Source organism: Haliaeetus albicilla, chromosome 6 (assembly GCF_947461875.1).
Source record: "Haliaeetus albicilla chromosome 6, bHalAlb1.1, whole genome shotgun sequence".
In the NCBI taxonomy this organism is placed as follows: domain Eukaryota; kingdom Metazoa; phylum Chordata; class Aves; order Accipitriformes; family Accipitridae; genus Haliaeetus; species Haliaeetus albicilla.
Genome location: NC_091488.1, coordinates 17,181,934 through 17,196,632, shown reverse-complemented (window position 1 = coordinate 17,196,632; position 14,699 = coordinate 17,181,934). Strand labels below are relative to the sequence as shown.

The 14,699-nt window shown below is 40.2% G+C and overlaps 2 protein-coding genes across 16 annotated transcripts in view; both read right to left on the bottom strand.

Moving 5' to 3' along the window:
• Nucleotides 1-875: 875 nt before the first annotated feature.
• Nucleotides 876-10,942, bottom strand: CFAP298 (cilia and flagella associated protein 298). Its single transcript, XM_069785244.1, has 7 exons — nucleotides 10,605-10,942; nucleotides 8,017-8,184; nucleotides 6,102-6,169; nucleotides 3,793-3,951; nucleotides 3,195-3,326; nucleotides 1,399-1,494; nucleotides 876-1,298 (listed from the first exon to the last, which is right to left on the bottom strand). The coding sequence occupies exons 1-7, from the start codon at nucleotides 10,741-10,743 to the stop codon at nucleotides 1,188-1,190; spliced, it is 873 nt and encodes a 290-aa protein (XP_069641345.1). The 5' UTR covers nucleotides 10,744-10,942; the 3' UTR covers nucleotides 876-1,187.
• A 232-nt stretch (nucleotides 10,943-11,174) lies between these two features.
• Nucleotides 11,175-14,699, bottom strand: part of SYNJ1 (synaptojanin 1) — a 68,757-nt gene continuing 65,232 nt past the window's right edge. For 8 of the 15 annotated variants that reach the window (XM_069785230.1, XM_069785229.1, XM_069785231.1 and 5 more), the window contains one exon: nucleotides 11,175-14,360. In XM_069785230.1, coding sequence (XP_069641331.1) covers nucleotides 13,503-14,360 — 858 coding nt within the window. In that variant the 3' untranslated portion in view covers nucleotides 11,175-13,502. The remainder of the gene's footprint in view (nucleotides 14,361-14,699) is intronic. The other 7 variants (XM_069785234.1, XM_069785235.1, XM_069785236.1 and 4 more) reach the window with 1 other exon arrangement.

Genomic DNA, 14,699 nt, shown 5'->3' with positions numbered 1-14,699 from the left:
GGCTTTCCACTGCTCAGTGATCTGACAAGGATGCACATCTGTCTCCATAGAAAAGCATCTCCTTTAAGGACACAGAAGTCTAACATGTAAAACTTGAGCAACTTGTTTATAAACCTTAAATTATCTACATAGATAATTCTAGATATTTAATTATGTCATACATTTTAATTGAGTCATACATTATCCCAAATCAGAATCCTCCCTTCAAAAACAGACACCACATTTGCTTCAAGTCTGCTAGCATTTCCTTTGTTAGTCTTGAACCCAGAACTCACTGATCATATATTTTAGAAACAGTTAACAGGATCCTAAACGCCAACATATAGTGGAAACACTGTCTGATAAATGTCATGATTTCTGATTTTAAAATGCTGATTTGTTAGAAACTAAACAGTTCTAATCCAGTAGAAATACTTCCATGTTGGAGATCTTGCCCTATTAAACTTGGTTTTATTGTATGCAATCTATTTGCAAATGATACTTACTTTTGTAAACAGATTTCTGCCAATTTTATATAAAAGCATCATGGCTAACAGCTTGTTAAACTGAATGAGATCAATAGGTTGGCTTCCAATGCCAATGAAAACTAAACCAAAATAATGAAAATTAAGCATTCCACAAGGATTTTCATGTTATTTGTGTTTATATAAAAATACTTCCTTTAAACAATTGTTAAGAGGTCAACTCATTTACAGTGATAGTTTGGAATTAGCTGTGTTGAAATGCAAACAAGCACAAAAAAAATCATTAACGTTCACTGAAATAGCGTGGGAAAACTGATTTCTTATAAAACAAATTACCTTCTACAGATCATACCATCTAAAAGAAATGCAAGAATCAGGAAGAAAGTATAAAGACCACTCAAAACAATACCAAACATTCTAGTGTATATTTACTAGATATATTATCTATGAAATAGTTTAATATTTCAATATTCAAATTACAAGTTTCTAATAAAATAACAAACTTCAACAGGATTGATTCCATTCTTTGCAGAGACAAGTGCTGCTACAGTTACACAGAAATGTGAACATTAATTGAAAACCTAAGGCTGAAACAGGCATCTGCTACGGAAGTGACAATTTCAGCTTTTGTCAGAAGAATCTACCGCACACAACACAACTCCTTGTTGCAAACAAGTGTATCAACCAAACAGCTTAAAGAGGCAAAAAGGTGTTTGCAGAGCTTCATCTTGGCCTCCATTTGATATCTTTTACACCATGAAATTGCCTTTTCAAAGCATGGTTGTCTGCCCACTCAGCATTTAGAAATGAGTCATCGTCATCCTCTTCTAGTTTCTGTAAATAGAACAGACAGGTTAAGAAGGCAGTAACGAATGTAACCTGCGGTTAGTGTCTACAACAGCACAGCTCACACATAGTAAAAAGACACTGTTACCTTAAGTTCCTCCTGCTTTCTGTAGTAATACAGCATCATCTGTTTTTGCTCTTCATGACTAATCAGAGGTTCGCGCCCTGGAGCTCCTTGTCCTTTCTGAAAGGGAAACCATAAATTTTATTTATGATGGCACTTGTGATGCAAAAGAGAAGCTGCTATGCAAAGATAGCAAAATCTTTCTTCAGACAATAGGATTTCTCAAATTTAATAAGGTCCCTTAGGATAGGAGAATAAATGTTGAGAAACTTCTGCTGCATTCAAGTGAGAATTATTTTTTCATCTCAGCATCTGAATCGTGCTGTCAGTTTTGTGGACGTCAATGGAAGCTGCAAACAGGACTGAGTTTATTTTGCTTAAACTTCCACTCTAAAAGACATAATAAATATCTCTCTTTTAAGGTCGTTCTAGGTGTCTCAGGATGGGCCCATCCATCTTTAGCTCCTCTGCTAATACAGACTCAAGATGGCATATGACTTAGTAAAGCAGGGAAGGAAGGCAGTTACAAAACACTACATATAAAAGAAATTTGATTTGTTACTACAAATAGAAGAAAAATTTTTTTTCCGGGCAACTGTCCTCATGGAAGAAATGATGCACACAGCAGAAAATAGCTGATGACAGCTATTGTCAACAATAGCAAACAAAACAGTTTAAATGGAGACGGTGAATCCTCTCTGGAACAAAAAGGGTCTGAGGAGGTTTAATTTATCTCTCCAACCCAAGAATGCAGGCGTGTCTTGTCAGAAAGCCACCGTACTACTTTGCATTCTCTGAAGAGGTCCATCAACTCATTAAACAGTAAGAAAACTTTCCTGGGAGCCTACACTTCCATGACTGTTGAGATGTCACACAATTTTTCAGTCACCCTTATAGGAAAGAGAAAGCAATTCTGGTCTTCTGAATGACAAACATATAAATCACTTGACTTATCTTTGAGGAATTCTATTACAGACACCTGCAGATAGTAAGATCTGCCATAAACATTAATGCTTTCTGTGGCAGAGAAGCTCTCACTGACATGGAAGTGAAATGCAGCTCCAGAATAATTCTGATCTACGGGTAAGTATTCTGAGACACCTGACATTCATAAAAGCACCCTTTGAATGTGATTTTATATAGAGATACACATACACACACAAATAGGGTGAGCACCTTCTGACAAAGCTCTGAAAATGAATTGAAACACCAAACATTCTTCCCTTGAGTATGGCATTCTCACCAGAGATGAACACAACTGCACAGTTAGTACAAAATCATTTTGTCCAAAAAATAACGAACAGCCCCAGTAGCTTGGTACTAATTTTGATATTGCAAGAACACGACCATTGCGTCAGGCACCAGTATACACTTAATGACTGGCTTTTGCTGAAGCATCAGGTCTGAGGAGCAGCAGGAGATCTTTGCCTCAGTTTAGCTCACTACTCCAACTGGGCAGACTGAATGACTGGGTCTGTTCAGTGCTCTGCACTGAGATGGAACTGAGAGCCAGTTGACGTTTTTTAAACCTCCCAGTTTGTATTTCATCTATTTTTAAATACCTCTTTGTTGTGCTTCAGAAAAGCGCTGTTGAACCAGTAATAGCAACTATAGTATTTAACTGTCAGGCAAAGGAATTACTAAAGAAAAACTTAGAATAATATAATAAATTAAAACCTTTAAAATAGATGTACAGTTTTAAGACACTCAAGCTGGAACTAATCTAATCCATTTTATACACCTACTGACAATTCTCTTCCACAGAGAATTAGACAGCCAAAGGCGAATAACTTGTAAAGAAATCTCCCAGTGATACTTACTTTCTGTATCTTGACAATGATGGTTGTTTTCTCATTTTTGCCTATATAGTCAGAGAGCAACTTTGTTTCTTTCAACTCCTTTCCTGCCCACCATAATTGTGCTTCTGATTCTTCTATAACTTCAAGTCCAGCCTGTGACAAACAAACAAGGTGAAGTGTTGGGGGGTGTTGGTTTTTGCTTTTTTTTCAAAACCAGAAAAATTTTCTGGGAAAACCTACCAGAAAGGCCAGTGTAATTTTACACTATACTTCTGCTACATCTTCCTCCTCATACTAATCTACAGCATTTTCGTTCATATTCCATTCAATCTTGATCTAACATAAACACTTTGGGCAATAAATTCTCAATACTGGCATTAGAAAGGAATGACAAGCTATTTAAAATGAGTCCCGGACTTACCTGAACTTTCTATATAACATTTGAAATAAACTTCATTCATCTTATTTCTAGTTAAGCTATTGGTGTGTTTTTACATAAACTAAATATTAAACAAAATCTGCCATGCAAATGAAAACAACCTTCATTGATAAAATGAAGAACAGCATTGCACATATTTAACCCAGGCACTACATATAATCCAAATACATTACTGCATACATGAGTTCCTGACAAGTCTTCTTTATCTTCAAACTCCATCCTAACTGGATCATGTGGAGGCAATCCCATCGGATACACAATCATCACAGCCCCTCGGAGCTGGTCCAATGCATCTTTCACCATCTCCATATTAACACACACACCAGCCTGAACTTGTTTCTGAAATACAGGCAGGGATCATTGGTAATTTAAAAAAATATGCAAAAGACTTTGCTTTGTAGTCAGTTCAAAGGTTCAACAGTGGGATATATGAGCAAAGCTAAGTGGCTACACAAAGATATTAGGACCACAAATTTTCTTATTTGAATATTGACTTCTGAATACATTGCTACACTTTTGACCCCTCCGTTTAGCTTCCTTACACTGGGGGGGGGGGGAGGTGGGGAAGGTAAAAAAAAAAAGAAAAAAGAAGAAGTTAAAAAAAAAAAAAAAGAGATCTTCACTAAATTGTGCAGGAGGCATTTAGTAACAAATGTCTGTGTGATACAGGCATTCAAACAAGTATGTATATGACCACAGAAACTGGATGGACAGTCTTTTGTTCCAAGTACTTGTGATTCAGGAACAAGACTCAAAAAGGTAGAATTCAAGTGAGGGCTAGAGAAGGGGCCTAAACCTTGAGGAAAAAAACAGAGCACATGTGAGCAGAAGGGTAAAGCTTGGCATATTGCATGGCTTATGCAGAGATCTGTAAGATCAAATACTTGAGATCATTCCAAACCCTACTGCAACGGATAGAGGAAAAACAAGACACATCTGGAAGAGAAGAAATAAAGTTTTTGCTTATGGATTTAACAGTTCCAATATTTTAAGTAACAAAGTTTATAAAAAAGCGAGTAAGAGAATGTTGCCTCCTTGTGGACATTCTTAAAATAGTTAACCGGCAAGTACAATTGGTTTCTCAACCTCAGATGATCAACTTTTTTTTTTTTTCAAATACACAGGCATATTTCTTCATTTTCATCATTATAAAGTGATGAACCTAACAAACCACTTCCCAAACTATCCTTAACTTCATTCACCAATGAATGGCAGTGATTTTGGGAGTAAGTCAGCTTGCGGTCCGGCAATTTTGCAACTTTTAATTGTAACTGACATGGTATATAGTTTGACATTTTACCCAGGAAGACTGCAAAGTGGAGAACAGATCTGCAGATATTTTTGACTCAAGAAATAAAACTACATGTTATTAATTTCCTCCCTGTTCAGAAATAGAGCTGATGAGATGCAATCCAACAGAAAAAAAAGCCCATCTGGAGAAAATCTTTATAGTCCAGAAGTGTCAATCTGAAACATCTCTCATTTTGCATAGATGTTGCTACGACTCAGAACAGTTTGGCTTAAATCTTGCCTCAGTTCAGGAAAGGTTTGCTGCAACTCAGTGCACTGGAAGTGCTGCCAGGAAACAGGGCAGCTCCTCTGCTTGCCTCCATGAGGCCTTTGGAAACACTAAGCTGCTCACTCTAAATGACTGATACGACACTGTTATCAGCAACAAAACAGCCAAGAAGGCCAATTTAAGTGCACAGGCAACACTAAAAATTCAGTAACATTATCTATTTGCATAACTGGTTTAAAGCTGTTTTAAAGTTCTGGGAATTGGTATGTGTGGAACTGTAAGGGTGGGGAGAAGAAAATTACTTGCAGATGTTTACAAAAAAGAAATCGGATAATAAATATTACTTAATTTGTGTTTCAAAGTTATACAAAAGCTGAGACACAATACAGAGCATCTACAGACTTGGTGAAGTGAAGCTGAATAATTGAGACCATCAGGGCATACCCTCATGCTTATTTTTAAACACACAAACTTATTGGGACTGAGCATGAGTTCAAGTGCTTCTAAAACCAAGGCCTAATCTAAGAGATTAGAACACATTTTTCTATTAATTATACATAAAACTCAAAAGACTATGTTAACGAGCAAAAGGCATTTTATTCCAGGAACATCACAGAACGCAGTTAATTTTTCACCAGAAAACACGACAAGCATTTGCCTAAAGAATGCATCAGCAGCAAATTAAGGCTGTGGGGATAAAATTAAATGCAATTTAATCATTCAATGTGGTCTCAGCTGCCAGCATTCACTTGGAGTTTAATATCTGATTCCTTAACTTGTTGAACCAGCTTGCCAAAAACCATTAAGAAAATCATTAACAGAAATGTCAGTTTTTATTAGACTATTCACATCACTTCATGATATTACTCAAAAATTATACTGAAAAAAGTCTCTTTTTTCTTAAGCTGCTCAACTACATAGCACCTATTAAGAAAGTCCCACATAACACATGCCACTTCAGGAAACTTACCCTAGAGATTAACGCCTTGGCCTCCTCTATTGTCTTCTTTATAACTTGCTGCATTTTTTCATTTGGAGCTAAAAATGAGAGATACATGTTTAATAGTCTACACTTACTATAAAGAAACCAAGCAAACGACCTGCCCAGGTTATTCTCTACTGTAAGCAAATGAAACATCGTGAAATCACAAAGCAAGAGCGACACTACTAAGTTGCAGTCCATTTACCAGTTTGATAGTTCATTGCCGTATTTCTTACTAACTTAAGAAACAAAACAGTATTTCTCATGGGAGAGCCAAACTTACTTTTCCACAAAGACATGTGACTGGTATTTGGAACTTCAGGTGGGACAAAAGTACGGAGTAGAAAGCAACAGCCATAATCTCATACTCCCCACAACCGAAAACAAGACTCTCTTTCCCATGCCATACATAAGACTATTGTGGGCTGTACTGGCAGATGTGCTTTAATCAGGGACAACAGCTTGGAAGTTTCTGACTTTTTTCTAATTAAAATCTCAACATAACACCAAATGCAGTTTTGCAAAGACAATGTGCATTTCATGTCATACTTATCTATTTTAATTGTTATAAAAAGCCTCTCCTCAAACACAAAAATCCAATTAAATCATACTCATTCACAGCTGAACATTTAAACACATCATTTGATGGTATTTAGTTTGGCCTGTGTTTACACACTGTTCAATATTATAACTTTGTTAATATTACAAAGCTGTCCTTCCACTAACAAATAAATGCCAGAGTACAACTACAAGTAAAAATGGTACTGTCCTTACGTTAAAGTTGCTTGCAAACTTTTACTGTAAGGCCCGACACTGCTAACAACCATGCCAAACAAGACAGCCTTTGTCTGCATGCCTACATACGAGACACTCAGCTATTTCTGAGGACACAGTTAGGAGGGAAAACATTTAGCTGTAATATAAGCTCTTAAACAAGTTCAACAAAGGCTTAAATTTGATTTGGTAATATGTTGTGTTAGAAGAATTATTTTCCCCAAAATAAGACACTTAAGCTGGAGTAAGGTGTTTGCGTATGACAAATTAAGGCTAAGTTATTCAAAGATTCCTCCTTAACTGAGCTGCCCTGCAATCAACATCTAAAGGGCTGCTGACCCAGACAAGGGCTGTTGTGGTGTCGGGAGTACAGGGACAGACAGCAAGAAGACAATCACGGTCGCTTCTGTGCAGTCAGTCCTCATGCTCTCGACTGCGAAGTGACGCTCGATACACATACCAAGTGCTAAGGCAAAACCACTTGGCAGGAGTTGCAGAAAGAAAAAGTGACAGGAGTGAGTTCAGTAGGTCTCAGTTACAGTGAATGAGAAAAAAGGAGAAATATTAGAAAAACAACCTGTTAATGTATCTTGGAACCTCTGGAGAAAAACAGTACTCAACTATACATTTACAAATAGGGAGAATAAATTAAAGTGAAACAGTCAAACTTGTTTCTGATAATTGTTTACTTATCTTTGGAGTTTACTTCCAAGTGCTACAGTTGCAAAGTTAAACAGCATATGTGCTGAAAAGATATACTACTATTTAGGCTTTTAAATCAATGTTATACCCAGTCCTAATTCAAGACAGAAGACTTATGTATGTAACTCATAGTTTAGCTAATCTACTGTGAAAACAGGCTCCTGAAATAGCTACTACTTAACAAATCTATGACTGCCTTTAATAGAATTTATTTATAGGATGATTTTTATAATTAGCAAATAAATATGAGCCGGCTAACATGCTGGCCTGAAATCAAATATATACTTAGTATCTATTCATTTTTTTTCTTCTTCCAGGACAGCGAGGTAAAAGCGAAAGGTCCAGAATGATGGGGTTTATGTTCCTCATTGTATTTTAGATTATCTGTGACTGCAGGGAAATAAACAAACATTTACATCTGATTTACCGTGCCCATTTCTTCGCCCAATTTCATCCTTTTTGAAGACACTTCCACCGCTTGGTACACACTTTTCTGCCCACTCATCTTTCAACTTCAGTTCTTCAATTTGCTCATCTGTCAGTCCTTGCATATTATAGGGCAAGAAAACACCATGCTCTGCCAGCTCCTGCATCTCTTTAAAGTGTTTAGAGAACAAGATTAAAAATCTGTGTTATTGAGAACTTACCATTTACAAAAGTCTTTCACATTATGTATAAGCAGGCAAACCTTACTCCTAGCCTTCAGTTTTTAAAGAGCTAAGTATATGAAATAAATAATAAGGTATATGTCCTGGTTTCAGCTGGGATAGAGTTAATTTTCTTTCTAGTAGCTGGTACAGTGTTATGTCTTGGGTTCAGTATGAGAAGAATGTTGATGATAACACACTGATGTTTTCAGTTGTTGTTGAGCAGTGTTTAGACTAAGTCAAGGATTTTTCAGCTTCTCATGCCCAGCCAGCAAGAAGGCTGGAGGGGCACAAGATGATGGGAGGGGACACAGCCAGGGCACCTGACCCAAACTGGCCAAAGAAATATTCCATACCATGTGACATCATGCCTAGTACACAAACTGGGGGGAGTGGGGCTGGGACGGATCACTGCTCAGGAACTAACTGGGCATCGGTCGGCGAGTGGTGAGCAATTGCATTGTGCATCACTTATTTGGTATATTCCAATCCTTTTTATTATTACTGTCATTTTTATTATTATCATTATTATTTTCTTCCTTTCTGTTCTGTTAAACTGTTATCTCAACCCACGAGTTTTACTTTTTTTCCGATTCTCTCCCCCATCCCACTGGGCGGGCGGGGAGTGAGTGAGCGAGCAGCTGTGTGGTGCTTAGTTACCAGCTGGGGTTAAACCATGACAGTATATAAATACATATATATAGATATATATGCTGTAATTACATTACAATTCATACATTTCACATATATATGAAACAATGTAACAAATGACACAGTACAGATGTGCAAACCTAGGTGATACTTATGGGCCCTAAACTTTTTCTTTTTGGTATTTCCTTAGTCAGGTTTAGCTGACTGCGTATTCCTTTTGGGAAAGCAACTTTTTTTCAAAATGGGAAAACATTTTATTGTTATACAGTAATTAATTTCTTCGCAGTTGAGAAAATGTTTAACTGGACTACCTATTGCTTTGTCCATACTATATCCAACCCAAAGAGTCAGATTCACACCCAGCATGAAATAAAAAATAAACAAAAGTCGTTATAGTAATCTACGTCTAATCAAGAAGCAACGGTCCAGGATAATTCTAGCTAAGACAACAAATGCTGGTTACAAATGCACAGTCTCATGCCGTGAGAACAGACAGTGTTTGGATGCAGTTTCCTAACACTGTTATCTAGCCTACAGCATCTGACCCACAGCCTGCAAGCTACACTCACTACTTTCCCCCAGAACAACTTATCCAGCTGTCAGCCCACTTCACAGCGTCCTTTCCGTGAAGGTCCTTCAGCCTCTTTACCACCATCATATTAATTAAAGCATATCCATCTCACAACAGACACATCAGAAGTACCCCAAGTCCCAAGACATGGCAATTCTGTTCCCGTGGCGGGGAATATAGGCACCCACCTGAAAACATAAAGGCTAAGACTAAATTAGCAAGTACTGTGGAGCAACAGCAGCAGATCTGTTGAAAGAGTAAGTGCTGAAAGCACGGTAACCACAGTGCCTGCGTTTTGGAATTTTTAAATTTTAGATGAGCCTCAGTATGGCCTCCTACACTACGTACGTATTTGCGGCTGGAGCACATCAGGTGTAGAGGGGCTGCACCCTTCAGGTCAGTCACATCTGAAGGGAATCTCAGCTCACGCGTTCCCAGGCGGACCCGCAACGCAAACCGAAGTGGGTCAGCAGGGACAAACAGCAAAAGTTTTTCAAAAGCCGCCTCCTGATTTGAACTAAAGCACTAATTTAGATACATCCAGTGACTCTCCATCACACGGCAAGCGGATGCCTTGCACCAAGAATGCGCTAGGCAACAGGAGAGAAGGTCGTTCGCCTGTAGGGTACGCGGCTGGTCACAAAGGATTTACGCAGCCACCGCGGGACAGGACACGCTGAATTTTGAGCCACGTACAGCGGGAAGCTGAGAGCCGCGTGGTCCCCCCAGAATAAGGACTACTAAAATACCCGAAGGTGGGAATTTACACGTGGACTGGCGGTTTCGGTGGGTATTCACAGCTCTCTTGAATTTAGGGGAGGACGGCTCGTCCGCGGCTGCTAAGCTGGGGTTTGAGAGGTACTTCTTCACTCCTGCCAGCAGAGAACTCCTGCGAGGCCGCAGCCGAGCCGCCTCCCGGAGCCGCCTCCCGGTGCCGCCCCGCAGCTCCCGGCCTGCGCGCCGGCGGGGCGCCAATGCGCCGGAGACCGAGCAACCGCCCCGGCCCGGGGCAGCCGGGCTCCCGCCGCTCTGAGGGCAGCCCGTCCCCCCGCCTCGGAGCCCCGCACCCGCCGGAGCTGCGGCCAGCCCCGGGCAGGCGGCCGGGCCGCTCCGGCTGCCGGGGGGAGGAGGGCGGCGGGCCGGTACCTGAGCAGAGGCGCTGCACCTTCAGCCTCCCGTTGTAGATGCGGGCGACGAGGGGCGCCAGGTCGGCGAGGCGGGCGCTGCCGGCCGCCTCCAGCAGGAACTGGCTCTCGTCGCCCCGCTTCACGTGCAGCCGCACCATGCCGGGGCCGGGGCCAGGGCCGCTCTGCGCCTGCTCGGGGCGAGGAGGCGGCCGTTAGCGCCGCTGCCCGCCTCCCCTCCCCCCACAGCAACGGACCCGCGTCCCTGGATACCGGCGGCGGGGAGGGAGCGCGGGGGGGAAGGCCGCGCCCGGCGCTTCCTGGCCACCCTGAGGCCTCCGCCTCCGCCTCCGCCTCCTCTTCCTCCCACCCCCGCCCGGGCGCCCACCGGAGCCCCGAGCAACCGCAACTCCCACCCGGCGGCGGCCCTGCCCCTCCGGCCCGCGGGCGCTTCCGCTTCCGGCCCTCCCGCTGTCGTCATCAGGGGCGCTTAAAGGGCCCGCGCCGTGCCTCCTGCGAGCACGGAGGCGCTGTGGTAAAGAGGGTGCCGGGGAGGTGCCTGAGACACGAAGAGAGAAAAAGCTAACATTGCTCAACGGCAGGTATGTTTATTTCATGAATACACTACCGCCTTCCACAGGGGAGGGAGGGAATGTTGTACGCCACTGAGTTTCAATACTGCAGCTCCGGAAAGGGTACAGCCATAAATAGTTGTGTGCCACAAGCAAGAAAATCGTTACATTTAACAGAGCAATTTACCACAGGGAACACGGAATTCATGAAAATGTGTTGAGCGCTTCTAATTTTAATTCTTAGTATTTTCAGAACTCCCGCTAGTAGTTATTCTCGTTAATACACGTTACAGCAGTTAGCTATATATATTTACACACACTCTTATTTTTGGAGCATTTCTTGTGATCCTTGCAGTGCTTTGCCGTCAGTCTCCGTAATCCTGTAAAGTGTAGAGGTGCTGTATACCAGGTACAGTTTAGACAGTAGTTTTTAATCACTGTAATTAAATATTCAACAAAGAACATATTTATCACGTAACTCCCACTAGCAAAAAGTTTCCCCCCAAAATTGTTTTGCTAAGGTAAGAATATACCAAAACACCAATCACACAGATGTTTATAGCAACAGTTTAAAACAAGGTAATCCACATACCAAAGCACAAAGAGTATAGTACCACTGCTGTTAAAAATGTACAAGGTCTGTTTAATGACCTGAACGGAAAAAAGCACAAGATAAAACTCACTATCGTCACTCCTCTATCCAACTGAAGCTCATGGCTAACCATATACTCTTTAAAGGAAGAGTGGATTATTTTATAAATAATGTTTGGATAGCATTTGAGAATTTAAAAAAAGTACTGTCACTGTGTATTTTGCTACTATAAATGTAATGCTAGTATGTTGTGTTTCAGTCCCTGGTTTTGCAGAACCAGTACAGTTTGTTCGCAAGTAAGCCAACGCGTGTAGGCGTGTATTTGCAGTCCCCCAAGAGATGACAACATTGTGACACATTCAGCTTTGGATGAAAGTACACAGCTGCGTATAAAAGTTACATCCTAAGACGCTGCGGATTGTAAGGAGAACAGCAGGGTTTTACAGCATACCTAAACGGAGTTAAGGAAATCAGTTATTTTAAATTGCCTCAAGATTACAACATATCCTATTTTATATATTCTCATGTGAGCTTTAGAAAATCATAAAAGCACAAAGGGTTGCATTTTTATAGCATAATATGTAGAAACGTGACTTAGCCTTCACTAGCCTCAAAGCAGCAGCCCCGCACAGAGGCTGGTCCCTGCCTCTGGGCAAGGAAGAGTCACTCATTTAGTTTTAACTGCAAAAGTGACAGAATGATATTGTTCAGCTCAGAGAACTACTGTTCTCCTGTTGTCTTTGAAAGTAAGATTTAAAAAATACAGCAGTAAGTCTAGGAGATGGGGAGGATGCTGAGCCCAATCACATAAGATGACTTTCTCCTTCTCTGACGTTGTAACATGGCTGCTGACTCCCTCACTCTGGTCTTTCTATAGGACAAGAAAGCCCTTCTAATGTGCAAAAGAGGGAAGTGGGACAAGCCAACTCCAATGTGTTGTCTGCAACTGGTAAAGACTGCTTTGTATCTCAAAACCCAAGGGGAATTTTTTTCCAGAGGTTGAGGGAAAACTTCTTGTATCAGTGGTTCCCAATTTGTGGAAAAAAGTATCTTTTAAATAGTAATGAATAAATGGATGATACCGAACAATTATTCTGAAGTAATGCTAGTGAGTATATGTCACAATAAGATTTAATAGCTGAAATGTACTGACACAGAAAATTAAAGTCAAATATTGAATATATTAATACGCAAAGTTTTGTTTGTATTTTGAAATTAAACTATTTTTGTTGTGCCTCAAATTCAAATAAAAGCCTGACAAATATCCATAGCCTCTGTTATAAATTAAACAACTTCTAAACAATACCTGTCAACATTCAAATCTCAATAAACTTTGGCAGATCTTTGGTAAATACTTATAAATATCAATTAACAAAACAGTACAAAGGGAGTGGGGAGGCTACCAGCAGGGACCCTCTTTTTTTGAAATTCCACAAAGGGGAACAGGAACGAGAGAGCTCCCTAAGCAAAATCTATTTCCAAGATTGGTATATTTTAATGAGATTAAGTAGCTCATCCTTCTTTTCTCTGTCTATTCAAATACTATTACATCGGGATTTTAATAAATTTCAGACAATTTTTTGTGCTCTACCATATATACATATTCAAGATTTATACACAAACAATAGTGGCTGTTTATGAGTAGGGTTAAGTTTCAGTGCATTTAATAATTATTGCACACAGAATAATCTCAAATGCCCAATTATTCTACGGGATAAATGTAGCAACAAATACAACCTTTTATATTTTTGAACATCTATCTTTCTGTAAAATCTTGTGTTGGTGACACCTTAGGTGCCAAAGAAGTGAAAGGATCTGTGGGGGATCTGTTGCTGGTTATTCTTGATGGTATAGGAGGTGCAGGTGGTCTTCTTGCTGGCATTGTGTAGAAGCAATCAGTAGAACTTTTATTCCAGTCATTATCAAAGTTAAAGTCTGAACCAAGAAAAGTATTTTGTCCAGTGCCCGGCAAATCTGGAGATCCAGCTGACTTCCTGGAACTGATTCGCTTAAAATCTGGAACACTTTTAGATGGCTTTAGCTTTATGCTGAAATTATCATCATCATCATCATCAAATGTTACCCATCCTTTCGGCTGTACATTTTTTACCATGAGAGATTTACTTCGCAAGCAAAAAGTGTTTTCAGATGCATCAACAGAAAATACAGGCTTGCTTGTATTAGAACTGGGGGGATTCAGAGAAGGAAAAGGATTGCAAGCGGCACGTCCTTCTAGTAAATGTGAAGTTATTTCAGACTCTTGCATTTCTGTTCTAAATGGGTTTCCAGCATTAGGAGTTCTTTCAGTGAATGGATTTGTGCAGTTCAGTCCAGTGATAAATGGATTTGGAGAGCTGCGCTTATGTTCCTGGGATGTATTAAAGGTTGGAATAGGAGGCATTGCTGGCATGCAATTTACAGTGTTCAAAATATCAGCATTTCTTTGTGTTGCTGAAGGCAACTGTATCAACTCCTTTTGGTTTAAAGTCGGAACAGGTGATGTTCGAACAGACGTCTGCATCTTTGACACAAGCAGCTTAAATGACAAATCTTCAAAAGGGTCACTGTTTAACTGTGTTTCAAGTTTAGTGCCATATGTTCCGTTTGTTTTAATCTGGAAAGAAAACAAGGTGCTTAGTAACCACATGGCTGGCTGTTTTAAGATTACTATTAACTGCCCATTTCTCACTCTGCTATGACAAGAAAAGAAGCTTTTGGGCTTAAACTGAAACTTCAACACAATTTGGTTGTAACTTGCACAACACACTTGTAGTAAAATGATTGCTTCTTTTCTGGAAAACAATAACCCTTAACCCCTTCTCTGAAGAAAAGCCTACTAGTCGTTAAACACAATTTTCCCCCTTGTTGGTTGATGCAGCTTGAATCTACATGCAGGTCAGAATCCTAGCCAAAAGCACTAGTGGACATTGCGTAAGAAAATCTTTAAGAAACT

Bases quoted from the DNA above. Each gene is read 5' to 3' on its own strand.
- CFAP298 (XM_069785244.1), bottom strand. From the start codon at position 10,743: ATGGTGCGGCTGCACGTGAAGCGGGGCGACGAGAGCCAGTTCCTGCTG. The intron at 8,185-10,604 runs GTACCGGCCCGC...AACACTTTAAAG, and splicing joins GGTGCAGCGCCTCTGCTCAG to AGATGCAGGAGCTGGCAGAG. The intron at 6,170-8,016 runs GTAAATCAGATG...TCTCATTTTTAG, and splicing joins TGGGCGAAGAAATGGGCACG to CTCCAAATGAAAAAATGCAG.